The sequence below is a fragment of the Xiphias gladius genome, chromosome 11, assembly GCF_016859285.1.
Source record: "Xiphias gladius isolate SHS-SW01 ecotype Sanya breed wild chromosome 11, ASM1685928v1, whole genome shotgun sequence".
NCBI classification, from domain to species: domain Eukaryota; kingdom Metazoa; phylum Chordata; class Actinopteri; order Istiophoriformes; family Xiphiidae; genus Xiphias; species Xiphias gladius.
The window spans coordinates 185,945-213,816 of NC_053410.1; the positions used below are offsets into that span (position 1 = coordinate 185,945).

A 27,872-nucleotide genomic window follows, 5' to 3' on the forward strand; every position below is an offset into this window, starting at 1 on the left:
AAATATTCTGTCATTACTCATTTATTATTGGAAACTTTATTCTCCATATGTGTTGTATAGATACATTTCTACATGTTTATTATTGGAAACTTTATTCTCCATATGTGTTGTATAGATACATTTCTAGATGTTTACATGTGCTCTGACTTAAAGACTCTAATTATACTGAAAATATAATAATGAATTTGTTTATGTACCCTGTAATTAGCAAGAGATGACGCCATCCTCTAAAATATTTAAGAAATAACAAACCTATAAATTAAGCATCAGCAGAACCTTTCCTTATTCTCTGGTTCTGTGTCTTACATCAACTACTGGATATTTCTCAAGCTTCATAAAAACACAAGCTTCACTCTAATTGAATTACAATATTCTGTGTAAATAAATGGGAACCAGGTAGAAACAGTTTAATTTATCTCATGTAAATGTGTTTAAATACCACTGAAGCGCCTCTCTCTGTGATCCTCCATCGCTTTTGATATTTGACTAAAATCCCTCAGAATTGTAAAAATGTAACATAATAATATGTAAACTAAGAATTAAATCATAAATTTGATGAAAGATCTGTTGTGTTCCAGTATTTGATTTTCATGCTGTAACTGCAACATTTAAAGATGTGAATGAGATGTTTTTATTCATATACTGTTTTTTTGTACTGATCTGTTTTATTTGTATATATATTATTTTTGACTTCCTCTGCCTCTGTGTTTTCACATGTGGAGGCCCATTACACCATCAAGAGAAAATAAATATATGAAAAGTCATGTCACGATTAAAGAAAGTCCAAACTTTAACTTCAGTAAGTAAATCATTATTTCAGTGGGATTCCATATGTTTGTTATGAAACTGAAAACACACACACACAAACACACACACACACACATATATATCAGACCCCAGACTCCGCCCTCTGCTCCTCGACCCCGCCCCTCAGACTCAAAACGCCCCTCAGCTGTTGATCATTTCCGGTTCCGGTTGTTCTTGCAGCAGCTACAGAGCAGAGGGAGGAAAGATGGCGGCGGCCGAGTCCGACAGAGATCCACCGTCTGCTTTATGTTCGGAATTTCTCAATTTCTCCGCCAAAGACACCGCGTCGGTAAGCGGCTCCCCGACCCTTCAGTCCCCCTGACTCTCACCTGTCCGGTCACTGCATCAGTCTGAGCTCTGTCGCCTGCTGAACGCGGGATTTAGAGGTCAATCCGCTGGGCTACGCCAAGCTAATGCTAAACCTAAACCTACGGCTAATGCTAATGCTAAGGCTAAGGCTAGCTGGAGGGGTGATGTGTAAAACATCTGGATTTCAGATTAAAGCTGCTAGAAACATATGCTCAGCCTGTGTCAACCCGAACTCACCGGTTACACACCGACTGTTAATCTGCGTGAAACACATCCATACGTTTTTATCGTCTGAACCCGCTCCTGGACATTTATTTACTGTTACACCGTGTGTCAACATCGGAGCGGTGCCACAGCAGGTTCGGAGACACGGTCCCGGGTGTATGTCACAGGACAGGGCTGTTCTGTTTTCGGCACTTTCGTCTGACACCTTTTACACACATTTACACACTGACGCTGTGACAGGTTCACTGATGAAAAACAGTGGCGAGGCGAGGCGGTACAGATTGCACACACATCTGTAATGCTGTCAACTCATCCATTGGTCATGAGACAGACAAATAATTGGCAGCTATTTTGAAAATCGATTCATCGTTTTGAGTCATTTTTAGGAAAATATTTTGTCTTTACATGGTTTCCTCAGTCTCAGTAAACTGATGACATCTGTTGTAACCTTTATAACATCTGAAAACATCACTATGTGCTTTAAGAAGATGGAATGAATATTAACAACTCATCAGTTAGTCAAGAAAGTAACTGACAGAGTAATTGATAATAAACGTCACAGTTCATCCAGCTCTGGATCAGAATATAGATCAGATGTTGTCAGGTGAGGCGTTCTACAGGTTGTTTACAGCTCCACAGCTGATAACGGGTGACTCAGTAATGTCTGAATATTTCAGGCTTGGGTCACATTTATTTTTTAGGAAACAGCTAAGTTAATTTATGAATAACATGGGCACACCATTTGTGGAATCACCCGCTGTTGATAAGCTTATTGATTAATCGACCGATTGCTGCAGCTCTGTTGTTGTTATTCATATAGACAGTAGACCTGAAGCACTATAAAGACTGGATTCAGCAGAACTGGGTCACTTTAGAGCAAATGTGTCCTGAGTCTTTGACAAATATTCACTCACCATGTTCCTTGTGTTCACCACGTTTCTCGTGTTTCATCATGTTTCTCGTGTTACTCGTGTTCCTTGTGTTCATGATGTTCTTGGTGTTCACCACGTTCCTCGTGTTCACCACGTTCCTTGTGTTCATTGCGTTCGCCACGTTCCTCGTGTTCACTGCGTTCACCACGTTCCTCGTGTTCACCATGGTCCTCGTGTTCCTCGTGTTCACCATGTTCCTCGTGTTCACCATGTTCCTCGTGTTCCTTGTGTTCACCATGTTCCTCGTGTTCCTCGTGTTCACCATGGTCCTCGTGTTCATCGTGTTCACCATGTTCCTCGTGTTCCTCGTGTTCACCATGGTCCTCGTGTTCACCATGGTCCTCGTGTTCCTCGTGTTCACCATGGTCCTCGTGTTCCTCGTGTTCACCATGGTCCTCGTGTTCATCGTGTTCACCATGGTCCTCGTGTTCCTCGTGTTCACCATGGTCCTCGTGTTCACCATGGTCCTCGTGTTCCTCGTGTTCACCATGGTCCTCGTGTTCACCATGTTCCTCGTGTTCACCATGGTCCTCGTGTTCACCATGGTCCTCGTGTTCCTCGTGTTCCTCGTGTTCATCGTGTTCACCATGGTCCTCGTGTTCCTCGTGTTCACCATGGTCCTCGTGTTCACCATGGTCCTCGTGCTCACCATGGTCCTCGTGCTCACCATGGTCCTCGTGTTCACCACGTTCCTCGTGTTCACCATGGTCCTCGTGTTCCTTGTGTTCACCATGGTCCTCGTGTTCACCATGGTCCTCGTGTTCACCATGGTCCTCGTGTTCCTCGTGTTCACCATGGTCCTCGTGTTCATTGTGTTCACCATGTTCCTCGTGTTCCTCGTGTTCACCATGTTCCTCGTGTTCCTCGTGTTCACCATGGTCCTCGTGTTCCTTGTGTTCACCATGGTCCTCGTGTTCACCATGTTCCTCGTGTTCACCATGGTCCTCGTGTTCACCATGGTCCTCGTGTTCCTTGTGTTCACCATGGTCCTCGTGTTCACCATGGTCCTCGTGTTCACCATGGTCCTCGCGTTCACCGTGTTCCTCGTGTTCAATATGTTCTTGTGTTCATCGTGTCCTTCTGGACACACCGACTAAATATCTTAAGAGAATTCATTATTGATTAAAAGTTATGAGTCTGAAACAAAGCACTTAGGTTTCACAGATTTAGTGGGACACTGGTCAAACTTAGCAATATTAGCCTGGTGTTAGCTCAGTGTTAGTATCTGGGTCAGTGTGTCAGTGAGTGTTGCAGGTTAAACTGTGACAGAGCTGATTAATGTGAACCTGCTGCTGCATAGGGACACACGACTACTACAGTACTACTACAAGAGTACTACAGTACTGTACTGTTCTGTTTTAGTTTTCTAGATGTTTTCACACTTATCATGTGAAGCGTCTTTGATTATCTGTTTATAAATAAACTAATGCTGCAATGATTTTGATAAATTATTGATGGTTTTAATAATTTTTAAGTAAAAATGTCAACATGAGCTGTCTCCAGCTTCTGAAATGACGATTGAAATGACGCTTACGAGCTTTTCTGCATCATTTGATAATAGACAGAATAATAAACTGAATGTCTTTGGGTGTTGTCTAAAGACGTCACCCTGGGATGTGGGAAATAAGAACAGGAATTTTATAGATCATACTCATCAATTAATCGACAATGAATCTATTGTAATACATATTGTTAATATATTATTATTTTAGTGGTATACACTGCGAGATGACATGAATTGTCAGCAGTCAGAGGTGTTACACACCACACTTTCCTGTCTCTCACTGATCAGTGACCACAGAGAACTGATCACTGATCAGTTGTCTGTGAACTGCGGAAATACGTTTTTATTGTTTCTGCATCAGTGTAACGAAAACTGTTTTTCATGAGTTTACTAGTGTTACTGAGATACATCACTGGTACTAATACCAGTACCACCTCCTCTCTCCTCCTCCCCCTCTCTCTTCTCCTCTGCTCCTCTCCCACAGCGGTGGCTGTCGGCGGCCAACCTGCAGCAGGAGGTGTATCGTCACCTGGCCGTGTATGTACCCAGAATCCTTTGCCTGGGTCCAAGCGGCGGCAGCAGCAGCAGGGAGGACCATAGAGAGGAGCAGAGGGAGGAGCAGAGGGAGGAGCTGGCTTGTCAGCTGCTCCTCCTGGCTCCTCTGGAGTGGCTCCTGCTGGGCGAGGAGCCAGCAGCCGGCCTGGCTCAGCTACAGGAGAACAACCAGCCGTCACCACTGTGTGGTCACGTGTTCAAAGTGGGGGAGCCCACCTACTCCTGCAGGTAACAGGGTTTTCCCTGGAGGGCAGTTTCCAGTCACTGTGATCGCTTCTTATTTTTTGGGGGGGCTTGTCATTACAATATTCATAAAAACACAACACAGGTGGTTGTTTTTCACAATAACTCAGACATGATCAAGAAGAAAAGTGAAACAAATCTTCTCTCTGATGAAATGTGGCCATGTCCTGAAGTAATCTTTCACATTTTTATCAGCGATTGCACTGTGTGCCTTACAAAATAACAAACAAGACTCATAGTGAATGGATTTGAAATGCAATTCTCTCACCCTCCCGTATTCACCTGACAATGTAACACTGTTTGCTTGCTTTCCAAAATTTTTGTTTGGTTGGACGTCCGTAGACAGCTCACTTTCCCAGCGCCCACTTGTCAGCTGACTGAGTTACTGTAGCAAGTCGATTCTTCTCTCACTGCACTCATTGCTCTCGCAGAATTATTTTCTCATTTTTCACACTTCAGTCTTTTTGAGCTCATCATCTGTGACACACGTAATTCTTGTCTGTTTGACAGATTTTCTGTGTGTGAGATGCGAAGAACTTGTTTTCAGTTGTCATGAATTTATTTCCTCTGTGGCAGCAGAACATGTTGCAGCAGCCTTCAGAAACTCCTGCAGGTTTAAGTGGATTAACCAAAAACTTGAAAACACTCACGCTTTCCTAGCAACATAATAAGGCTACAAATAAGTCATAATCCAACACTCTTTGAAAGACCGTAGTTACACCGGTACTCTCTCCATTCAAAAAGAATATCTGTCGTAATGGATGACCACGTAATTGTCTGGTCCTGAAGTGGGCAACCTCCCAATTTTTTTAAACCTAGGTTTGAGGGAAAAAAATATTGTCTTATATTTGGGCCAGAACAGTATCCTTTCTCTCCAGAGCGGTAGGGAACTCTCAGCATAGATTTTTCCGTTCATTCACTTTATGTGCTGCGCTTAAGTTTTATTATGGTAACGAAAATGCTGAGTAACACAAACACACACACACACACACACACACACACACACACACACACACACACAAACACCTACTCCTGCAGGTAATATACAAACACCTGCACAGGTAATGCACACACACACCTGTACAGGCAACAGATACACCCACATATTTCTGTAGGTAACATTCACTCACTAAGCACTTTATTAGGAACACCTCTTCACCTGCTTATTCATGCAGTTATCCAATCAGCCAATCATGTGGGAGCAGTTCATAAAATCCTGAGGATACAGGTCAGGAGTTCAGTTAATGTTCACATCAAACATCAGAATGGGGGAAATGTTATCTGTGACTTTGAATGTTGATTGTTGGTGCCAGACGGGCTGATTTGAGTGTTTCTGAAACTGCTGATATCTGGGATTTTCACATACAACAGTCTCTAGAGTTTTTACTCAGAATGGGGCCAAAAACAAAAAGACATTGTTGATGAGGGAGGACAGAGGAGAATGTCCAGACAGAAAGTCTACGGTAACTCAGATAAACACTCTTTACAACTGTGGTGCACAGAAAAGCATATCAGAATGAACAACATATCCCTTTATAGCCAGAGTTTACCATCTTCTAATGGCTACTTCCAGCAGGATAATGCTCCATGTCACAAAGCATAACTGGTCTCAAACTGCTTTCGTGAACATGACAGTGAGTTCAGTCAACTTCAGTGGCCTCCCCAGTCACCAGATCTGGATCCAGTAGAACACCTTTGGGATGTGGTAGAACAGGAGATTGGCAGCAGGAATGTGCAGCGGACAAATCTGCAGAAATGATGATGTGCAGTCATGTTGACGTGGACCAAAATCTCAGAGGAAGGTTTCCAACATCTTGTGGAATCCAGGTCACGAAGAACTGAGGCTGTTTGAGAGAAAAGGGAGGAACTACCCAGTATTAGTGTGGTGTTCCTTATAAAGTGCTCGCTGAGTGTATACAAATACCTGCACAGGTAACACACACACACACCTACTTCTGCAGGTAATATATACACACACCTGCACAGGTAGCAAACACTGACAAAGACACACAACAACCAGCGGAATCAACAGCTCTCTGAAAACACAAACTGAACATTTTATTATTCGTGAACACACACATACCCTGTTCAGGTATTAACCAAGATGTGTGTGTGTGTGTGTGTGTGTGTGTGTGTGTGTGTGTGTGTTTTTAGGGAGTGTGCAGCTGATCCCACATGTGTTCTGTGCATGCAGTGTTTCCTGGGCAGTGTTCACAAAGAGCATCGATACAGGGTGAGTAGACAGAGAGGTTGATGTGAGACACTGCAGCTGTTAAATAGACACATCTGCTGGCAGGTACACTGAGACCCCACCCACCCACTGCTGGGTGTGTAGTGATCATCTTAAAGCTCGGATCATATCCAGGACAGACGTGTCTGTGGACAGAGGACGATCGCATGCCAACAGACATCGGGGTCTGTGTGCACTACAAAAAATGATGACGACCTCTGACTCCTGTGTTTGTTGTATTTGTCTAAACAATGTGAAAAAGTCAAAAAAAGCAAACAGTGTGTGGGATCGTTGAACAATACCAGGACCAATGTTGCAGTCCACAAAACAGGAGTCCAGTTTACTCTTCTGGTGCATGAGCAGTGCAGACAGTCCACACAGGACTGATAGAGAGCAAGAACCCTCCTGAACAGCCTCTAGTCCTAAAACACAGTATTACTCTGAGGTTTGTTGATCAGAAGGTCTGCAGGAAGTCTACAGGAGGATGTGATGACGTGCTGCAGCTCTTAGAGGTCAAAGGTCGACCTGTCAGCCCCACAAAGAGCTGCTGAGGCTGCGACTCTGCAGCTGAAAGCAGGAAAGCTGAAAGTCTGCTGTCTGCTGCAGGTGACGCTACCAGCACACACACCTGACCCACTGACTGCACAAAGTGTGTGTGTTTCTATGACTGTCTGCGCATTTTTGTGTGTATATATATGTTGTTTTCTTGTGTGTGAAGGCTTGTATTGCTATCTTTGTGAGGACCAATTTCCGTTTTAAACCATTGCAGAGAGGACATATCTGCACTGTCAGGATATTTTCCATGGTTCAAAGGGCTGTTTAAAGGGTCACACCTGGCTTTAAGGTTCAGGTTAGAATCAGTTTTAAGTTGGGGTTAGGGGCCAGTAATGTATTCTGTCACTGAAGGCCCTCAGAAATTTAGAAAGACAGACCTGTGTCCTTGTGCATTACTGACCTGGTATGTATGTGTGTGTGCTGTAGATGACTACGTCAGGAGGTGGAGGTTTCTGTGACTGTGGAGATGCTGAAGCCTGGAAGAAGGGTCCTTACTGCCAGAAACACACACCTACAGACAACAATAGAGACACAGAGGAGGTGAGACAGCTGTCTGTCTGTTTACCTGTCTGTCTGCCAGTCACTGTCTTTCTGCATTAATAATCACTCTGTACTGTTTGTCCCTTCAGGACCCCGTAGCCCAGCTCCCAGCTGACATGGTTGCCCGTGGTTACAGCATTTTCTCCATCATCCTGAAGTATGCTGTGGACCTGCTGACCTGGGAACAGGAGGACCAGCTACCTGCAGGACTGGAGCCACTGTACGCACATACCTTTACTTAATCATACAAGTTACTTTAACCAGAGATTTTTTTAGGAGTTTTCATGAATTAGATAAAAATGTAGAGAAAAATCAAGAACCACACATTATTTGTATTTAACTTTATTTAATCAGGTCTCCGTCAGATCGAATCTCATTTTCAAAAGAGAAAATTTTGCAATCAGACAGGCATCAAAAAAACCTCATAAAGCCAGACAACCAATAATCAACACTGAATAATAAAAAAACGTCACAAGAGTCAGAAAAACATCATAAAGAAAACTTTAAAATCTTGGAGTTGGAGTTTGCAGTTTAGTCCATTTAAAGATGCTGAGTAAAGGCAGACAGATATATCAGTATCATCTGATCTGATACCAGTCAGCTGATCAGTTACAGTAAAAGTACACTTACTGTTGTACCGCATGTACTGATACTCCGTGTGTGCGTGTGTACGCAGGGAGAGAGGAGACACCTACTACTGCATGTTGTTTAATGATGAAGTCCACACGTATGAGCAGGTGATCTACACTCTGCAGAAAGCCGTCAACTGCAGCCAGAAAGAAGCCGTCAGCTTCGCCACCACTGTTGACAGAGATGTAAGTACACATTTTTGTTGTTGCTGTTGGAGGAACTCTTAAACACTGACCCAAGTTCAGACAAACCTGTAAATGTTCTGAGAGGAACAGAAAGTTATTAAAATGAAGAGGGGGTCCACGTTATCTGCTGAAAGGTCCAGGTGATGTCACATGTTTTAATGTTTACCTGCTGTGTGTGTGTGTGTGTGTGTGTGTGTGTGTGTGTGTGTGTGTGTGTGTGTGTGTGTGTGTGTGTGTGTGTGTGTGTGTGTGTGTGTGTGTCTGTGTGTGTGTGTGTCTGTGTCTGTGTGTGTGTGTGTGTCTGTGTGTGTCTGTGTCTGTGTCTGTGCAGGGCAGGAAGTCGGTTCGATATGGAGATTTCCAGTTCTGCGAACAGGCCAAGTCTGTGATAGTGGTGAGTTTGTGCCTCCATACTGACATGAGTACCAATGTGGTTACTACACTGACCAGTCTGGACTAAGCTGTACAGCTGATTCTGATTCCAAATGTTTAAAGACAAAGACAAAGATGGTGTGGGGGGATGCACATCGAGAAACTTCTACAGGTGTTGGATCAAAAAACAAACAGAAGACAAAAGTGTGTTATAAAAACTCTGCACTGATTTAACAGAGATGTTCACACACTCAGGATTGAACCCCTGCAGATGTTCATTGGATGTACCATCGCATGTTGACTGTTATTGCCTCAGACTATGAGGGGTGGTGAAATTTTCTCTTTACATGAAGCTGAACACAGCTGATATTACATTCACTATAAAAACTGAACTGAGGATCTCTGCACTGCAGGTGGATTTCATTTTCACACATTTCATTGATTTTATCAATTCAGACTTGCAGACATGCAAATGTCATCAAAATTAAAGATCATTACTGCTATTATTTTTATTTTTATTAAAATGATTCTTATTATTATTGTAGATTGTGAGTGCAATGAAGTCTGGACATTTTGGATTCAGCATCAGTCTTCTTTTGTTGTTTGTTGACAGTAGAGGAGTACATTTACTTTTTAAACATTTTAAACTCTTTATCTCCCCCCCAGAGGAACACCAGTCGTCAGTCAAAACCTCTCAGGGTCCAGGTGATGCACTCGTCTGTTGTTGCTCATCAGTGTTTTGCTCTGAAGGCCCTGAGCTGGTTGGGGCAGATCATTCAGTACTCTGGTACGTCTGGACTTCATTACCCATGATCCCTTTGTCTGCGTGTCACTGCTGCTGCATGTTGTGAGTGTATTAACATTGTGTTTCAGACGGTCTGAGGAGGATCCTGTGTCAGGTCGGCCTCCAGAAAGGTCCAGAAGGAGAAAACTCCTCACTGGTCGACCAACTGATGCTCAACGACTCCAAGATGTGGAAAGGTAACGTATACAGTACTGTGTGCACTAATATACAAGTAACCACACATACGTGGGTTAATATATTCTATAGAACAGGTTATCTGCAGGTCTTTAAAGTCTTAAATGAACTTAGAATAATAAAAGACCCTAGAGGGTATAAGGTCTTAAATTTAATGAAAAGAAGTGTGTAACATTTTCTCTCACCTGCCTTACCTGTTTGTCAGGAGACGTGCTCCACTTTCACACTAACAGTGGTCTGGTTGTGGAAGTAGACTGAGCTGCAGGAGGCTGTTCAGTCAAACACTGTCACTCCTGCTGCTGCAGGAGGAAGATCATCAGCTCATAGTGGACATGAAAATAATGAATCATTTTCTGCTGCTTATTATAGTTGAGTTATTCTTATATAAAGCCTGGAACTACTGACAACAATGTGATATAATAATAAAAATATATAATTCTAGGCCACATTGTCCCTACTGGTTTTATGGTCAAATGGTCTGATATTAAATTTAATTCTACGGGATATTAAAAAATGTCTCATATGTAACTTGGTGAACTTGCAGAGATCCTGTTAAAGATTTTCTTTTGTAATATTTTGCTTGAGTGAATAAAAATTCACTCAGAATGAACTGAACACGTGCTGATGCTTCTCCCATCAGATCCACCTGAAATGTAAAACTTCGACTTTTAAATGTGACTCGTTGAGGCGGGTAAGATGGAGGGACTCATCTGATCTGTCTGTCTGTCTGTCTGTAGGAGCGAGGAACATCTACCACCAGCTGCTGATGAACAGCCTCCTCATGGACCTCAAGTACAAGAAGATCTTTGCCATCCAGTTTGCCAAGGTAACACACCTGATCAAAACCCACCTGATCGATAGATCCTGACTGATCCATCAGCAGGTTTGATCTCTTTGCAGATCACTTAGTATCTGTGTGAGTGTGTAGCCTGATCGGAGCACTAACAGCAGATTTTTTAAAATATGAAACATCTCAAACACACAGACCAGATTCACTGTTCTTTATTAAACAAGTTAAATGATCTATATCAAACATGTTGTTTAAGGTTAAAGAACAAATCCTGTCTGAGTTATTCTTTTTGAGATATATGTCTGAAACCTGCTGATCAGATGCTTTCAAAAGCCATTCTTCACCCTGGAAACAAAACAATCTCACCTCAGGGTTTTTGAATTTTCAATCATACCACATGCTCTTCACCAGCAGATGGAGCTGGACAGTTTTTTTTAAGTTATTTTTCTGGCATTTTTGCCTTTATTTATATAGCGAACATGGAGAGAGAGAGGAAAGGCAGGGGAGAGAGAGGGGATGATACACAGCAAAGGGCCAAGGCTGGGTTTGAACCCAGGCTGCTGTGATAAGGACTCAGCCTTGATATATGGTACGTGATAAACCAAGTGAGCTGACCCATTTTGTTACCTCTTCGATTTTTAAGCCAACATGAAGCAAAGCTCCAAAAAATTTAAATCTGAATGCCGACATCTCCATAACAGCTGGGCCACTCCATCTGCTGAAGAAGATCATGTGATAAGAGCAAAAGCTCCAGGAAAGCTTTGTCAGCTGCTGATCAGCCCGTTTCCTGATAACAATCGATGTTAGAAGTTAAGAGTGTTTTGTAGAAAAGGATTTGTAAACGTTTCCCACAGCAGAATGTGAGATTGAGAGCAGTTGATGACTAAAATATCAGGATCGAAGGATGCGTCCAGTGTGTGTGAGTGATCACACAAAAGTAATTTATCCAAATTAAATTTATAAATGGGATAATAAAGATCAAAACACACAGTAAAACTGCTTATCAGCCCAAATAAAGAATGTTTTATTTACCATCTGCTCCATCATATCAGCCTCAGATCACTGTAGAAAGCTGAGTGTACGCTGGTCTGAGGTCTGTAAGACGAGACATATTCTGCTTTTATAAATACCAGTTCATGTGGGAGAAATGTTGCATGCACACGTGATTTATACATCTGACTTCTGCTCTGATCTGCCAGTGATTTCTTGGATTCACCTGTTTGTGTTGATACATGTGAACACAGTGTTGTTGTTGCTGCTCCTCAGCTGCACAGTGTTTCCATTGTGACCTAGTTAGCTGCAGTCGGTGTGTTTTAATATGGGATGGCCCAGATTATCCTCCAACCCCTGACCTTTAAAGTTTATTTTCTTAAACGGGTAGAAACAGAGGACAGCTGGAGGTGACAGATTGTGCAGACCTGCAGAGTTTACTTATCCTATTCCTCTATGGGGGAAAAAAAACAAAAAACATTTCTGCTTCACCAGGTTCGTCTAATGTTTGTGTTTTTCCTTGTGAATTATTGGGTAGTTTTGTTTATTCAGGACTTTACATACTACTCAAACCAAGCAGCGAAAATCAGTCACAAGTGGTTACAGTAGGTAGACATTTGTAACCAGTGACAAGGGGTTGAAAGTATACTTTGGTTTGTTTTAAGGCGTCACAAGCCAGTGTAGTTAAATTTTTAAAAAAGACTCAGTAATCCCCTAAAACTGCTCTCTGTAGTTTTTATCAGACAAACAGGAGGAAACAGAGCATTTTTTGTGACTATTTTCAGCGGTTCTGTAGTGAGTATTTGGGGGCAGCAAGATTGTGTGTGTGGGACTCAGTCTTAACTACTGAATACTGTGTGTAATCATGGTAATGAAGGAACATGTGTGTGGCTCATTGATGCCTTTTTTAATACTGTTTGGAAACAATGGTGCTCTATGGCTCAGAGGAATAAGATACATCCCATAAGTCTGACATTGAAGCCAGTCTGAAAAGAGCTGTTAAGTCACACTGGATGATATCAATGTGTTTCATGTCTGTGTTCAGATCTTCGAGCAGAGGAGGGTTTTTGACCCAAGCTAAAACAGCTAGTCTCTTAAGTGTTTTAAAGTCTGAAAACTTCTGCCTTAAAGTACCTGCAATGAAGGGTGGGCTTCCAGTTAAACTTTGTCCCTCAACATTTTAGATTTCACACTGAGTGTATCAGTGCATATCAGGGTTTAAGTTGGTGGGGGGGCGTCGTCCTGGCAGCAGTGACTTCTGACCCAGAGGTGAATGTCGTCCCCCCTCTAGAACTACAGACGCCTCCAGACAGATTTTATGGAGGACGACCACGAGCGAGTGGTGTCAGTGACCTCGCTGTCTGTTCAGCTCTTCACTGTCCCGACCATGGTGAGTGCTCGTCCTCCTCCTCTCTGAACCTCCATACACCTCTCTCTCTCTCTCTCTCTCTCTGTCTCTCTGTCTCTCTGTCTCTCTGTCTCTCTCTCTCTGTCTCTCTGTCTCTCTGTCTCTATCCTGGGTAGAATTATGAACGATTGCAGAGCTACTACGTGAAAGATGACCACGACCGTGAGTTCTCCATCACTGACCTCTCTGTACAAATATTCACTGTCCCATCTCTGGTGAGTACAGTGTGACTGTTTGTGTCTGAGATGAGAAAAGTTTGTTACAGTTATTTTCACATCAATCATTAAACTTACAGATTCCTCTTCAGTCATTTACTTTTTGTCTCATTTTACACAATCTGTGGACACTTTCAGGTCTTCAATTGGTTTAGACTTTATACATGATCTGTGCTTTTTTCAAATCTACCAACTCTGAACTTTAGAGCCTTTGATTTAATAAACAGATCAGTTTGTACTTCATCAGTAGTTTGGTTTAAACTTCTTATGTCTCTTTGTTGAAAATTAACTCCACATCTCTGGATATACAGCTGTTTTCACAGGTTGACTAAGATGAAATTTAAATCAGGGGAATGGACTTTTAACTCTTCAGAAAAGGTGTTTGGATGAATTTTGTATTAAAGGGTGTGTTTTACGGTTAAAACCTAGTTTCAAGGTTCAGGTTAGAATCTGGTTTAGGTTCTGGCTACGGTAAGAGGCTGGGGAATGCATTATGTCATTGAGTGTCCTCACAACTAATGTAAGACAATTGTTTGTGTGTGTGTGTGTGTATGTTTGTGTGCGCGTGCGTGCGCGGCAGGCTCGTATGCTGATGGTGGAGGAGAACCTGATGACCACCATCATCAGGACGTTTGTGGATCACCTCCGTCACAGAGACCTGCAGGGGCGCTTCCAGTTCGACCGCTACACTGCCCAGCAGGCCTTCAAGTTCGGACGAGTTCAGAGCCTCATTGGAGACCTCAAGTGAGGACCAGTTATACACCAGTTAGATACCAGTTATGTTACAGTTATATACCGGTTAGATATGTTTTATACCAGTTAACAGATCGATACCAATTATGTTACAGTCATACCCAGCCAAACACACATGTTTTAAACCATATTCTGGGTGTACATTGGTGTGTGTGTGTGTGTGTGTGTGTGTGTGTGTGTGTGTGTGTGTGTGTGTGTGTGTGTGTGTGTGTGTGTGTGTGTGTGTGTGTGTGTGTGTGTGTGTGTGTGTGTGTGTGTCTATATATATAGATATATATATTTCTATATCTATCTATCTATAGATATATCTATCTATCTATAGATATATAGAGATATATAGAGATATATAGAGATGTATGTAGATATATATCTATAGATATCTATAGATATATATAAAATCTATAGAGAGAGATATAGATATAGCAAGGACACACACACATCTATACCACTTTATCCCAGCAATGTACCAGTTCCATTAGTTATATAGCAGTTCCACCAATTAAACCAGATCTTCAAGTTAAACCATTTTGTGTGTGTACAGGTATGTCCTGATCAGTCGTCCCTCTGAGTGGAGCGATCAGCTCAGACTGAAGTTTCTAGAAGGTCTCGACGCTTTTCTGGAGCTGCTCAAGTGTATGCAGGTAAGATGGAGCGAGATACACACCTGAATTTCACCTGGTACAACCTGTCTGTCTCTGATCTATGGACCTGCTCAGCTATTTCTCAACTATGTCTTTTTTTACACAGCTGGCGGAACCACTCCTCTTTAGGGAGCCAAGTTTTGGGGTTTTTTTTGTATCGGCCTGTCTCGATGGCCAGGCTGTGCTCACTGAGTATGTACTTTGTCAAGGTGGTTCTGTGTTTAATGTCAGACACTGGGGTGTCTGCCACACTGTACTGTCTATTTTGGGCCAGATAGCGCTGCATTTTGCTTTTTACATTTGTTTGTGTGTTCCGATGGTTGACATAATTTTGTTTCTGGTGTGTTATAATTTTGATGATTCAGACTGTGTTTTTTCTCTGACTGGTCTTGAGGCAGAACATTTTTGGTGGTATTTCTGTGCACCTGCAATATGCTTTTGCAGAACTCTAAATGCATAGTTGCGACTTTTGCCTGTCCTGTTGGGCTGAAGTTTGAGGACCCCACACCTCATTACCTTAGAGGAGTATTGGTTCTATGACAGATTGAAATAATTTGAGCCAGAGTCAAACTGGGATTTGAATGCAAATTTTATATTTTATTGCATAGAATGCCTTCTGTGCTTTCTCTCTCAGTTCATTTACTGCTGGGTTAAAACCTCCAGTAGAACTTACTTTCACTCCTAAATAATTGTAATCTGTACAGGTGTCTAATTTGTGTGTTCCTAATGTGAAGCTATGTGTTTTCCTGAGATCTGGATCATTTTGTGAAAAATCGTTGTTTTAGTCTTTTTTTATATTTATTGCCAGGACCCAGGTCTAGTGGTATTGTTCTAGCAGGTCCAGGTTCTGCTGTAACTCCTGTCAGCCATGTCTCGCCACGCTTCGGAGAGAAGAAGTTTGTCCCTCTGTTGCCAGTTTTTATACCACAGGTGTTTGTGTAATATGATTTAATTATGTCATATGTTCTTCCCCCTACACCAGATTCAATAACTTTGTAAATCAGACAATTGTGCCAAATAGAATCGAATGCCTTTTTGAAATGTATGAAACAAACAAATATTTTATTAGTGTTTCGGTTGGAAGCGTTTGTCAGTTATGGCTTGATGGGTGTAAATATGATCTGAAGTGCGGTGTTTTGGTATGAATCCAATCTGACTTCTACTCATTACATTGTGTTTGGTAAGGACGTTTGAGAGTCTCAAATTTGTAATGCTTCAAAGAACCTTCCCCAAATTACTGTTCACAACAATGCCTTGGTTATTATTTGGGTCAAATTTATATCTGCTTTTGAAAATTGGTGTAATGAGACCATGATTCCAGATATCAGGGAAGTAACCTACATGCAGAATCAAATTGAAGAGTTTCAGGATGGACAATTGGAGTTTTTGAATTCTGCTTTTCCAGATCTCATTCATAATTCCATCAAGCCTGCTGGCCTCTTTGGGGTTTTAGTGCTTAGTAGTTCTTGCTCAGTGATTCGGGGAGACCAGGGGTTTCTGATTTTCTTTTATTGCCAATTCTAGTTCATTTGATTTTGCTATTATTTGAATTGGATTTGGGTCTGTGTTATATGGTAATGTTTCGTGAAGTATTTTGAAATGACTGACCCATATGTCTTCATTCAGTATTGCCAATTTGACAAATTTAGATTTTTTTTTTAAAGATTATTTCATTTTTTCCAAAATCCGTCTGTGTTTGTGGACTCTTCGATTAATGTCAGTTGTTTGTATGCGTATTGCGCCTTTTTGTGTGTTTAAGTGTTTAAGTGCATCACAGTAAAGAAGGCCTAAATTCACATTTCCTGGATCTCTTTGTTTTAATTGGATAATCTTCTAAGCTTTGTCTAATTTCCTTATATTCTTTTGCATCGTTGGACTTTTTTGGATTGTTTCATTTGTGTTTTATTTTTTTTTCCGTTTACATGATAATGTGCTTGACATGTCAACAACATCATTGATGCCTTCTTTACTGTGAATGATGTGGTGTCCTGATAAGTGTCTTAAAGGATTTGAATTTCAGGGGTGCTGATGGCTTTTTGTAACTCTTCTTTGCTGTTTTCGGCCCATCTGTATGATTAGCTGATTTTGAAGAGCTTATTTGGCTGTAGAGGTTTGGTGTAGTTAGTCCCTGTACTTTTGATAAACACAATAATTATTGCTGTGATCAGACAGAGGGGTCAGTGGTTTAACTATGAATGCACTGAGAGAGAAAGGATCTAGATCTGTTACAATGTAATCAACTTGGCTGTTGCCGAGAGGTGGGCAAAAAGTACATTTTCCTAAGGAGTCTCCTCGTAACTTACCACTGACAATGTACAGATCCAGGCTTTGACAAAGCTGCAGGAGGTCTCTTTGATTCTTGTGTATCTGGAGGTCAGTTTTGTAACAAGGAAGGTTAGTTACGTTTCGTGGGAAGTTTTGCCCAAATATATGACTGTTCCCTAGTTCTGTACTGTAGTCAGGTAGAGAGCCAGTGTGTGTGTTCGGGTTTCCACAGATTAGCACACTTCCCTGGGCCTGGAAGCTGCAGGGGGAATGTAGGCAGCACATAGGAATATGTCTCTTGGACAGTTAATTATGTCTTTTAATTTTAAGACACATGTTTGATCGTTAGTATTTTATTGGGATTATGCAATTTGACGTTTCTGCGTTGTACTTGATAAAAATGCCTCCTGAATCCCTCCCCGTTTTAACATTAGGGACTTTGACTGATGATAGAATGATTTCTTTGTAGTTTGGCCAACAGTGAGTGACAGAGACTGATCTCCACCAGGTCTCTTGAAGAACGATGATGTTTTTATGTTTGGTATTTTCTCTGAATTCAGGGAACTCACTCTTATAACCAAACCACTGAAGAAGTAAGACCCTGAATATTCCACATGGAAACAGGAAAAGACTTAATTGTGACTATTGGCAAATAATCTCTCTCTCTCTCTCACACGCTTTCTTTCTGAACCCAGCCGGTCAAGGCAGACGGCTCCTCACCATGAGCCATGTTCTGTTCAAGGTTTCTACCTGTTAAAGGGAGTTTTTCCTTATTGGGAAATGTTGGATCTCTGTAAATATAACTATATAGAGTCTGATCTAGACCTGCTCTATATGAAAAGTTTCCTGAGAAAATAGTAAATGCTAAATGGACTGCACTTTTCTAGTCTTATCAACCACTCAAAGCGCTTTACACTACATGCAGCATTCACCCATTCACACACACATTCATACAGCGATTTCTATGCACACAAACACACAGTAATGCACCGATGCTACATCAGGGACAATTTGGGGTTCAGTATCTTGCCCAAGGACCCTTCGACATGCAGACTTGAGGAACCCGGGGATCTAACCACTGACCTTCTGGTTAGTGGACGACACGCTCTACCTCCTGAGCCACATTTGCCCAGAAGACCAGAAGAAAACTTCTGTTATGATTTGGCACTATATGATTAAAATTGACTTGACTTGACTCTCTCTGACTCTGAACTTCTCTCTCTCTCTTTCTCTCTCTCTGTCTGACTCTGAATCCGGTGTCTCTCTCTCTCTCGCTCTCTCTCTCTCTCTCTCTCTCTCTCGCTCTCTTCCTCTCTCTGTCTCTGACTCTGAACCTGTCTTTCTCTCCCCGTCTATCTCAGGGTATGGACCCGGTGGTGAGACAGGTGGGGCAGCACATAGAGATGGAGCCTGAGTGGGAGGCAGCGTTCACTCTGCAGATGAAACTGACTCACATCATCTCCATGATCCAGGAGTGGTGCTCCGCTGATGTGAGTCTACACAACACATACATACATATTACACAATAGGGATGAGAATCAAGAACCGGTTCCAAATCGCCCGAACCATCAGAATTGTATGTCTCCAAGCTTATCGGTTCCTTTTATGATGCCAGCATGTTTTTCTATCAACATCGATAAAAAACATTTTGACAGTTGAGCATTGTCAAATAATGACATCAAACTCATGCGTCTACTCTGCTGGAAACTTTCAACAAGGAGGGGTCTTGGCGCAGAGGGAGAAACAGTCCAAGGCGTGGCTTTCATTTGTAAAATGGTCATTTCAAGTAAGAGTTGAAACACAGGCAATATGCTGAAACATCTTTCTGTGTAGCATGGCCTTAAATTCCAGGAATGCCATGTGTTTGACACTACGTCCTTGGGCAACATACTGAAACCCAAATTGCCCCCGATGTATGTGTGTGTAGAAAGCCCTGTTTATATAGAAAAGCACTGTATGAATGTGTGTGTGAATGTAAAATAAAGCGATAAGACCGGACCATTTACGTATAAGCGAAGTTTTGTTTGTAACTATTAAGAAGGGGGGGCGGATCAATCATCCTTTGGACTTGTGTTGCAGCCAGCGTCACGGGGAACATTTCACTGGTAGAGGGAAGAATGGATTCAATTAAATACTAGTAAATTCTGGGAGGGACCATCAAACTCTCTGTAAAAAAGCTGAAGATGAAAAGAGGATGGCTTCTACAACGGGTTAATGATCCTGAACACTTCAAAATCCACAATGGACTACCTCAAGCCATGGCCTTCAGAGTTCCCCAACCTAAACATCATTGAAAATCTCTGGCAAACTTGGCAAAGGGGGTGTTACTAAATACTGACCATACAGGGAGCCCAAACCTTTGTTTCAGTCCCCTTTAATTTTTTTGTCGTTTAGAAAAATGTAAAAGATGGAAATAAAAAAGAAAATTTGCTCAAAATAATAAAGAAACGTTTAATCTATAACTTTATGCCTTTTGGAGATCAGTTAATCTTCTACTCCTTTAACTATTTACAGTAACAGAAATTTTGACCAGGGGCCCAAACCTTTTAACACCACTGTACAGTACATACAGCTCAACACACTACATACATACAACATATACACAACAACAACAAGACATGATGTGACAAACTGAGCTTCTACAACTAAACTTTTAGACATCTTTGCTGATTAATGATTGGTCATTATTGATTAGTATTGACTGGTGTTTCAGAGTTGACTTCACTTGTGTGTTGGACTGAGACTAAATTATAGATCTGAATATTTGCTAAAAATGCGTTGATTAGAGATGGAAGATTAATCAATTAGTCCATCGGCAGAAAATTAATCTGCATAATTTGATAATTGATAATCAATCAGTTCACTGTTTCTGACAATTTATACAATAAATAACTGATCAATAATGAAATAATTGTCAGGTGAATTGATTATTATTTCTTGTGTGTGTGTGTGTGTGTGTGTGTGTGTGTGTGTGTGTGTGTGTGTGTGTGTGTGTGTCAGGAGCACGTATTGATCGAGGCCTACAGGAAGTGTCTAAGCGCACTCAGTCACTGTCACAGTGGCCTGCCAGATGGTGAGCAGCCAATCAGCTTGAGCCTGGCCGGCCACTGTGTGGAGACGTTCAGGTACCAGGTGTCTCAGGACAAAGTGTCCATACACCTGCCGGTCTGCAGGCTGCTGGCAGGTAAACACGCACTGACACACAGTGATAAACACAGAGATACACACAGACACACACTGATACACAGTGGTACACACACTGACACAGATTCAGTTGAGTTTGTATGTTTCAGGATGGTTCACTGACTCTGGACATCTACCAGAGGGACAGACTGAAAAAAGCCTCTGCAGACTGATCTGAGCTCAGTTTGTGTTTGTTGAAGAGATATAATCTCTGGCTACAAGATGTGAGGCCGTGGAAGTGGAGTGATCAGTGTGTGAGATTTTACTTTATTCAGTCTGTCCCTCCCGAGAGGGGGGGGCAAACACCAGCTAACAGCTTTCTGCAGATCTCAACACAAACAGTGCAGATGAATCAGTGAGCAGAATCAGTTTCTGTCCTGTCTGGTCTCACACTGATCATTAAAGTGGACGTCTGTAAGTCTGTACTCAGCTGAATCATCTGCTGCTGACAGTCCATGTGTAGCTGTATGGGAATGTTTTGTTTTTGTTTTTTTTTAATTATGCAGAATGTAAGTGCTGCAGGTTTTTTTAAAATTCCTGTTCAACTGTTTTGCATATGTATATCTAAAAATACAGATGTGTTGTGTTTCATTCATTTAAATTTGCAAGGGAAAATAAATTCTCAGTTTTATAACCAGGAAAAACAGTTTTCCCCATAATGTGACTTTACACAGTTCAATATTCAAGGCAACAACAGTGTTGCTCACTTGTTGAATGTAAAAGAAATTTAAGTTCCCTGGGTAAATTCTGAAAAGAGCTTTACTCAGCGTTGGTATTTATCTGATGTGACTGAATCAACAAGAATCGAATTGAAATTAATTGAATTAAATCAGGAGATCAGTGCTGATCTTCAGCCCTAATGGAGATAATTAACTTTGATATCAAGGTCAACATTTCAACTTAAAAATTGGCGATATGTTAATGTTGTGTTCATTACTTGTTCATGCTGAAAATAAAAAAAAAAATTCTCTATTTATCCCTTATAATCGGTTTATAAAGACGTAATAACTGGTTTATTTATCCTGTATAATCAGAGTATTAAGACGTAGTAACTGGTTTCTAATAGACTCTAATGTAGCTGTGATCAGATCTCAGTGTGTATCAACGTCTCTGTTACCGGCTCCAACTCCTCCTGTGGACATAAGTCAGTGGAGGCTGCTGGGTAAAAAAATAATGAACAACGACACAGTAAAACAAAGCTAGAATAATGTAAAATATGTAGAACAAATACTGAACATTAATAAACACTTAAGCATGTTGTTAGATTATATTATAAACTACATTTTTTGTGTCAGATTTTATTTGTAGAGTTTGAGACAGAAGAGACCGAGGACAGGTCAGACATTGACTGATCTTCTCTCACCCACCCCCCACCCCCACCCCCCAGGTCTCCATGTTCTACTCAGCAGGACAGAAGTTGCCTCTCGTTTCCCTGAACAGCTGCCTCTGGTCAGTAAAAACCTGATTTCTCTGTGATTCAGACTGGATGTGTTCAGGAAACATTAAATACATCATCAGTTTGTTCACAGTTTGAATCGTTTCTTTGCAAAATAGTTTACTGAAGCTTCAGTTGTGTAAAAACTAATCTGATCTTTGATGAGACATGTTTAACTCTGATCAAACGCTGCATTGCCTCAAATAAGTAAAATTCATTTTCTTCTGTTGAAAGTTTAACACTCCTCACAGACTCTGAGTCTGTTCACATGAGGCCAGTTAATTTGAAAAACTTTAGTTCTTCAAACCCGATCACATCGTTTAAACCAATCAGATCAGTCAATTAAGGTCATTGTTACTGTGTGTGTGTGTGTGTGTGCATGTGCGTGTGTGTGTGCGTGTGTCGGTCCTCAGGGTGAACTCAGCCCCCCCATCCTAATCGAACTCCCCCTCCGCTGCCTGGTACTGTGTGCCCAGGTGCATGCTGGGATGTGGAGAAGGAATGGCTTTTCCCTGATTAACCAGGTGAGTCCATACCTGATGATCAATACTGAAGTGATCAATAATGTGATCAGCTGATCTGCTGCTGGGACAGCGAGTTAATTTCTCTCAGACAGGAGCAAACATCAGTAACGGTAACAGCAGTAACACTTGTGTTTGTGTTTCAGATCTATTATTACCACAACGTGAAGTGCAGAGTGGAGATGTTCGACAAAGACATCATCATGCTGCAGGTAGAAACACACTCTATGACTCTGACTCTATCTGTAGTCTGACAGCAGGTGGCTGTAGTTTTAGTCTCTTACTGGTGTTGTTTTTATGTTTTGGTGCAGGCGGGGGCATCCATGATGGATCCAAACCACTTCCTGATGATAGTTCTGAGTCGATTCGAACTGTTTCACATTTTCAGTTCCGCGGACGTCAGGAAGAGATACAGAGAGGCCAACAAGGTCAGTGATGACGCTTTACTGGCAAGTCAAGTTAATTTTTTTTTATATAGCACCAGATCGTAACAGAAGTAACAGAGAGAGAGATGAAAGAGAACACAGCACAGTGTAAGTTCCACATAGAGATGTTGGAATAATAATCATAATCATTGGACTAAATATAAGAGTAATAATATTAACAGTAATTGAAGCAGTGGGTGTTGAGCAAGATCATGGGGGCAGTTGGTGGTTTGCAGTCACAGATCCAGACTCTGCAGCTCCAGAGGCAGAAATACCTGCAGAAAGCGACAGGACGAGAGAGGAGAGAGACGAGGAAGAACAAAACTACGGAGAGAGAAGAAGCCAAGTTAGTAACGAGCATTGATGCCATATGAGTGAGTGCGTACAGATGGAGAAGAGGAGCTCGGTGCATCATGGGAAGTCCCCCGGCAGTCTAGGCCTATAGCAGCATAGCTACAGGGGGGTTCAAGTCATGCTTGAGCCAGCCCTAACTATAAGCTTTATCAAAAAGGAAGGTTTTAAGCCTACTCTTAAACCTGGAGAGGGTGTCTGCCTCCTGGACCCAAACTGGTTCAGAGTAAAGGAGTCTGATAACTGAAGACTCTGCCTCCCATTCTACTTCTGGAGACTAGGAACCACAAGTAAGCCTGCGTTCTGGGAGCGCATTGTTCTCCTGGGGTTAGAGGGTACTATGAGCTGTTTACGATATGATGGTGTCTGACCATTAAGGGCTTTGTAGGTGAGGAGGAGGATTTTAAATTCTATTTTGTATTTTACAGGGAGCCAATGCAGAGAAGCTAACACAGGAGAAATATGATCTCTTTTCCCAGTTCCTGTCAGTACTGGTGCTGCAGTGTTCTGGATCAGCTGGAGAATATGTGAAGATTTGTTGGGACAGCCTGAAAATATGGAGTTGCAATAATCCAGCCTAGAAGTAACAAAAGCATGAAGTAGTTTTTCTGCATCTTTTTGAGACAGGATTTGCCTGATTTTTGCAATGATACGTAGGTGAAAATAAGGCAGAGCTTGAAGATTGAACTCCGAGATTCCTAGAAGTGGTGCTGGAGTTCAGGGCAAAGCCATCTAGAGTAACTATATCATTAGATAATGTGTTTCTGAGGTGTTGTGGGCCAAGTACAACAACTTCAGACACTGACACTGTAACAGATGTCAGAAAGAGATACAGAGAGGCCAACAAGGTGAGTACTGACACCACTGACACTCAACTGTCTGTTTCACAGGATGTGGTCCAGCAGAACAACACTCTGATCGAAGAGATGCTTCACCTCATCATCATGGTCGTCGGTGAGTCCGTCTGTACTGCTTCAGTTTTATTTAAAAATAACACGAATTAGGTGGCGTGTTCGGGTTAAACAGGTGACACAGGTAGCTGCAGCATCATATTCAGTTTTGTTTTTGTGAACCACAAACATCTCAGGTTTCAGTTCCAGGTGTTTGTCAAGTTCAGGGGTGAGGCCTGAGGAAGGTGATAGAGGCAGATATCTTACTTTGGCTCCAGCACCTTCCCCAGGACAAACTGCTGACAGGGCCTAAGACTGTCAGTCCTATATTCAGTATGTTAACACAGGAAGGAAGTTCTCTGAGGGTATTTACCTGCTCTGTAGTAACCTGGTTACTGTCTGAGAATGAAACAAAGTGCAGCTGATGGTTTAAGTGTGTGTGTGTGTGTGTGTGTGTGTGTGTGTGTGTGTGTGTGTGTGTGTGTGTGTGTGTGTGTGTGTGTGTGTGTGTGTGTGTGGTACAGGTGAGCGGTACGTGGCAGGTGTTGGACAGGTGGAGCCCTTTGATGAGGTCAGAAGAGAAATCATCCACCAGCTGTCGATCAGACCGATGGCTCACAGTGAGCTGGTGAAGGCTCTCCCAGAGAACGTGAGTCTGTTTACTTGTCTGTATGTTTACCTGTCTGTCTGTCTGTCTGTTTGTGTGTACCTGTCTTTCTGTCTGTCTGTTGGTCTGTGTGTCTGTCTGTGTACCTGTCTCTCCTCAGTGTGTACGGACAGTTGATCTCTGACTTTTCTCTGTCTCAGGGGAATAAAGAGACCGGTCTGGAGAGAGTCATCGACAGCGTGGCTTCATTCAAGTCAGTCTGATTTCTTCACACTTCCACCTTAAATACACATCCACTTTTAAAAAATCCCCCACCAGTCCACCTTGAAGTCTGATATTAAATAGTATTTAATTTTAGGGAGAAATCAATATATTTTTGTATTGTGATGTGCTCCCTGTCCTTGCATTAACGTGTCATAATAAAGTTAGCCAGCCAATCAGATGGCTTCATTTAAAACCGTATTTGAATAAAGCCGTAACATCAGTGTTGTGTCAGACAGTCACACTGACTCACAACCGCATTAGCCTTACTGCTACTTTCTCCATCTGATCAAACTTACAAACATGACCACGTCTTATCCTGCACCTCAACTTGTTGAACTAGGCACCAGACATACATTCACCAGGTAAAAGTGACCTGCTGATGCAAAGCCACCTCAAACAGATGCAAAACCACCACAAAGAGTGTTTCTTTCAGTCTGGGGGTTTGTCTCCTTTATAGTAGGGTATCCGTGTCATCTGTCCATGCAGATAATTAGCACACCTCTAAATGTAACTTAGAGCAGTTCAGTTGCTGCTGTGTCTGTTGCTCTCTAAGACCTGCTAACACCTGGTCTGACCACGACCTGTGACTACAACTCAGGTCTGCTTACTTTGTCATTCTGCTGGAACTCAGCTGTCAATCAAACACCGGATAAGGAACATTTCTGATATTTGCCCACAGATATTTTTTCTTCCTTTTAGTAATGAATCAATAAAATGCAGCTCTCTGTCCACCTTAAAACACCCCGATCCACCTGAACTGACAGGTGTGTCTGTTTTACTGTTAGAATTCAGGTGTCACAGTACTGACTGTAGCACTGACTGCAGTACTGTGTGTATTTGTACTGTATTTACAGGAAGCCAGGTGTGACAGGTCGAGGTCTGTATGAACTGCGTCCTGAGTGGAACAAATACTTCAACCTGTACTTCCATCACTACAGCAGAGCTGACCAGTCCAAGGTACACACACTGATCAGGGTGGTGATCAGGTTATTGATTCATGAATCATTTATCTATGTTGTCATGGTAAGTGTGTGTGTGTGTGTGTGTGTGTGTGTGTGTTTTTGTTTGTTTCAGGCTGAGGAGGCTCAGAGGAAGCTGAGGAGACAGAACGGAGAGGACACAGGTAAACACACCTGTCTGTCTGGAAGCTACACATTAATTAACTGCTCATAATGTTAGTTTTGAAAGCTGAGCTTTGAAACTGTTTTAAACCTGAAGGTCAGAACCAACTGATATCAAAGTCTGATCCACATCGGCCCCACCTCACAACTTACAGGACTTAAAGGATCTGCTGCCAAAACCTAGGTCTGGATACCACAGGGACCTTCAGAGATCTTGTAGAGTCTGTGCCTCGATAGCTCGGAGCCGTTTTGGCTGTATGCTGAGGAACAACAGTGTTTTAGTTGGGCAGTCGTAATGTTGTCTCCCCAGTGTGTTTATGTCATTTGGTAACCGTGGTGTGTACTTGATCAGGTCATGAAGTCCATTGACAAGTGTGACACAGTGATCCTCCTGTGATGCTTCTGTACATCATGTCTCTGTCATCATTCCTGACATGCCGTTGATTAGGAGTCTGAGGATACTAACAATGATCAAATCAGTTTTTTCTGTGAGCTATTTGAGTTCAGACATCAAACTTAGCTCCTCACCTTTCAGAGAAATTCACAGTTTGAATGAAATACAGCACTTTGTGGTTCATGTAGTTGAAAAGTGTTTTATTTTGGGTTGGGGTGCAGAACTGTGTTGGACCACATGTTGGTGATTCAAACAGTTTTCAGTTGAAATGTTGATGTTTGTGATGGTGATGGTGACGAACTGATGGTGACGAACTATTCAAAGCCTCGTTCGTCATCATCTTCATTTTCTGTGGGCTTTCCACCAGTGTAGCCAACAGCGTCTGAAGCACCTATTAATTTCTCTGTATAGTCCAACACACCAGTGGCGTTAATTCTTCAGAAAAGCAGCATATTTCACCACATTTTTTCCTCAGATGAACACATCTGAGGAGAGGTGGAGCAGGGAGAAGTGAGGAAGAGACAACACACACCTGAAACGATGATCGTAGTTGCAGCTTCTTTATGTCCAGTTTTTTTTCCATCAGTCATTGAGTCTATAAAATGTTGACAGTGAAATAGTTATTACCCCCCATCATGTAGCAAAGCCCAACACGATGTCCTCTCATTACTAAATTATATGAAGTGTGTTTCATTACCACAACTATGCACATTAAAGTGCAAACTGACCTGCTGTCAGTCAGTAACACTTCATGTTCCCTCCTCTGGGTTTTTGTTTGTACAAGGTCAGTGTGAACATGAAACAGTGGACCAGTTTTTTCCCTCAGGAAAAGATCAGCGTCAGAGAAATCGTCTCCTGCAGCTCACTTTTATTAACAGATCACATCATGAGGTTATATTTACTGCTCAGTCATTTATGGTAGTGTGTGTGTGTGTGTGTGTGTGTGTGTGTGTGTGTGTGTGTGTGTGTGTGTGTGTGTGTGTGTGTGTGTGTGTGTGTGTGTGTGTGGTTCAGCCCTGCCTCCCCCTCCCCCTCCCCCCCTCTGTCCTCTGTTTGGCAGTCTGGTGAACCTGCTGCAGTGTGACGTGCTGCTGGCTGTAGAGGGCGCTGTGCTGCAGTGGGCTGTGGAGCCCAGCGGGGGGGGTTGGACTGAGTCCATGCTGCAGAGGGTAAGCCGGGGGGGGGGATTGTTCAGACCGACTTCAGGTATTTGACAATGGTCTTTGAATGGAGCCGGTCGGACAGGGGTGGGGGGGTCTGAAAAACAACACAGGGCTGATTTCAGTCAGGAAAAAAAAAATTTCATAACTCAGCCTCTTGATATAATGTCATCAGGGGTGAAGAAAGTCCTGTACCTAAGTAAAAGTACTAATACTATAGAGTAAAAACTGGCATGAGCCAGCCCTAACTTTAAGCTTTATCAGAAAGGAAGGTTTTAAGGCTACTCTTAAACGTGCAGAGGGTGTCTGTTGCCCGGACAAAAACTTGAGGATGGTTCCAAAACAGAGGAGCCTGATAACTGAAGGCTCTGCCTCCCATTCTTCTTTTGGAGA

The 27,872-nt window shown here is 42.2% G+C and overlaps 1 protein-coding gene across 3 annotated transcripts in view; it reads left to right on the forward strand.

The window, feature by feature from the left end:
* The first annotated feature begins 999 nt into the window (after positions 1 to 999).
* ubr2 (ubiquitin protein ligase E3 component n-recognin 2) overlaps positions 1,000 to 27,872 on the forward strand; it is a 44,306-nt gene continuing 17,433 nt past the window's right edge. Inside the window, exons 1-26 of one of the 3 annotated variants that reach the window (XM_040138828.1) lie at positions 1,000 to 1,096; positions 4,262 to 4,560; positions 6,730 to 6,808; positions 7,787 to 7,900; positions 7,990 to 8,120; positions 8,577 to 8,715; positions 9,047 to 9,109; positions 9,754 to 9,874; positions 9,961 to 10,068; positions 10,804 to 10,892; positions 13,138 to 13,236; positions 14,050 to 14,213; positions 14,764 to 14,863; positions 18,490 to 18,618; positions 20,129 to 20,176; positions 20,234 to 20,312; positions 21,699 to 21,760; positions 22,160 to 22,270; positions 22,414 to 22,479; positions 22,579 to 22,695; positions 23,934 to 23,997; positions 24,458 to 24,582; positions 24,741 to 24,793; positions 25,659 to 25,761; positions 25,879 to 25,927; positions 27,334 to 27,488. In XM_040138828.1, the coding sequence (XP_039994762.1) occupies positions 1,013 to 1,096; positions 4,262 to 4,560; positions 6,730 to 6,808; positions 7,787 to 7,900; positions 7,990 to 8,120; positions 8,577 to 8,715; positions 9,047 to 9,109; positions 9,754 to 9,874; positions 9,961 to 10,068; positions 10,804 to 10,892; positions 13,138 to 13,236; positions 14,050 to 14,213; positions 14,764 to 14,863; positions 18,490 to 18,618; positions 20,129 to 20,176; positions 20,234 to 20,312; positions 21,699 to 21,760; positions 22,160 to 22,270; positions 22,414 to 22,479; positions 22,579 to 22,695; positions 23,934 to 23,997; positions 24,458 to 24,582; positions 24,741 to 24,793; positions 25,659 to 25,761; positions 25,879 to 25,927; positions 27,334 to 27,488 (2,751 nt within the window). In that variant the 5' untranslated portion in view covers positions 1,000 to 1,012. Of the gene's footprint in view, positions 1,097 to 4,261; positions 4,561 to 6,729; positions 6,809 to 7,786; positions 7,901 to 7,989; positions 8,121 to 8,576; positions 8,716 to 9,046; positions 9,110 to 9,753; positions 9,875 to 9,960; positions 10,069 to 10,803; positions 10,893 to 13,137; positions 13,237 to 13,370; positions 13,470 to 14,049; positions 14,214 to 14,763; positions 14,864 to 18,489; positions 18,619 to 20,128; positions 20,313 to 21,698; positions 21,761 to 22,159; positions 22,271 to 22,413; positions 22,480 to 22,578; positions 22,696 to 23,933; positions 23,998 to 24,457; positions 24,583 to 24,740; positions 24,794 to 25,658; positions 25,762 to 25,878; positions 25,928 to 27,333; positions 27,489 to 27,872 lie in introns of all 3 variants that reach the window. The other 2 variants (XM_040138826.1, XM_040138827.1) reach the window with 2 other exon arrangements.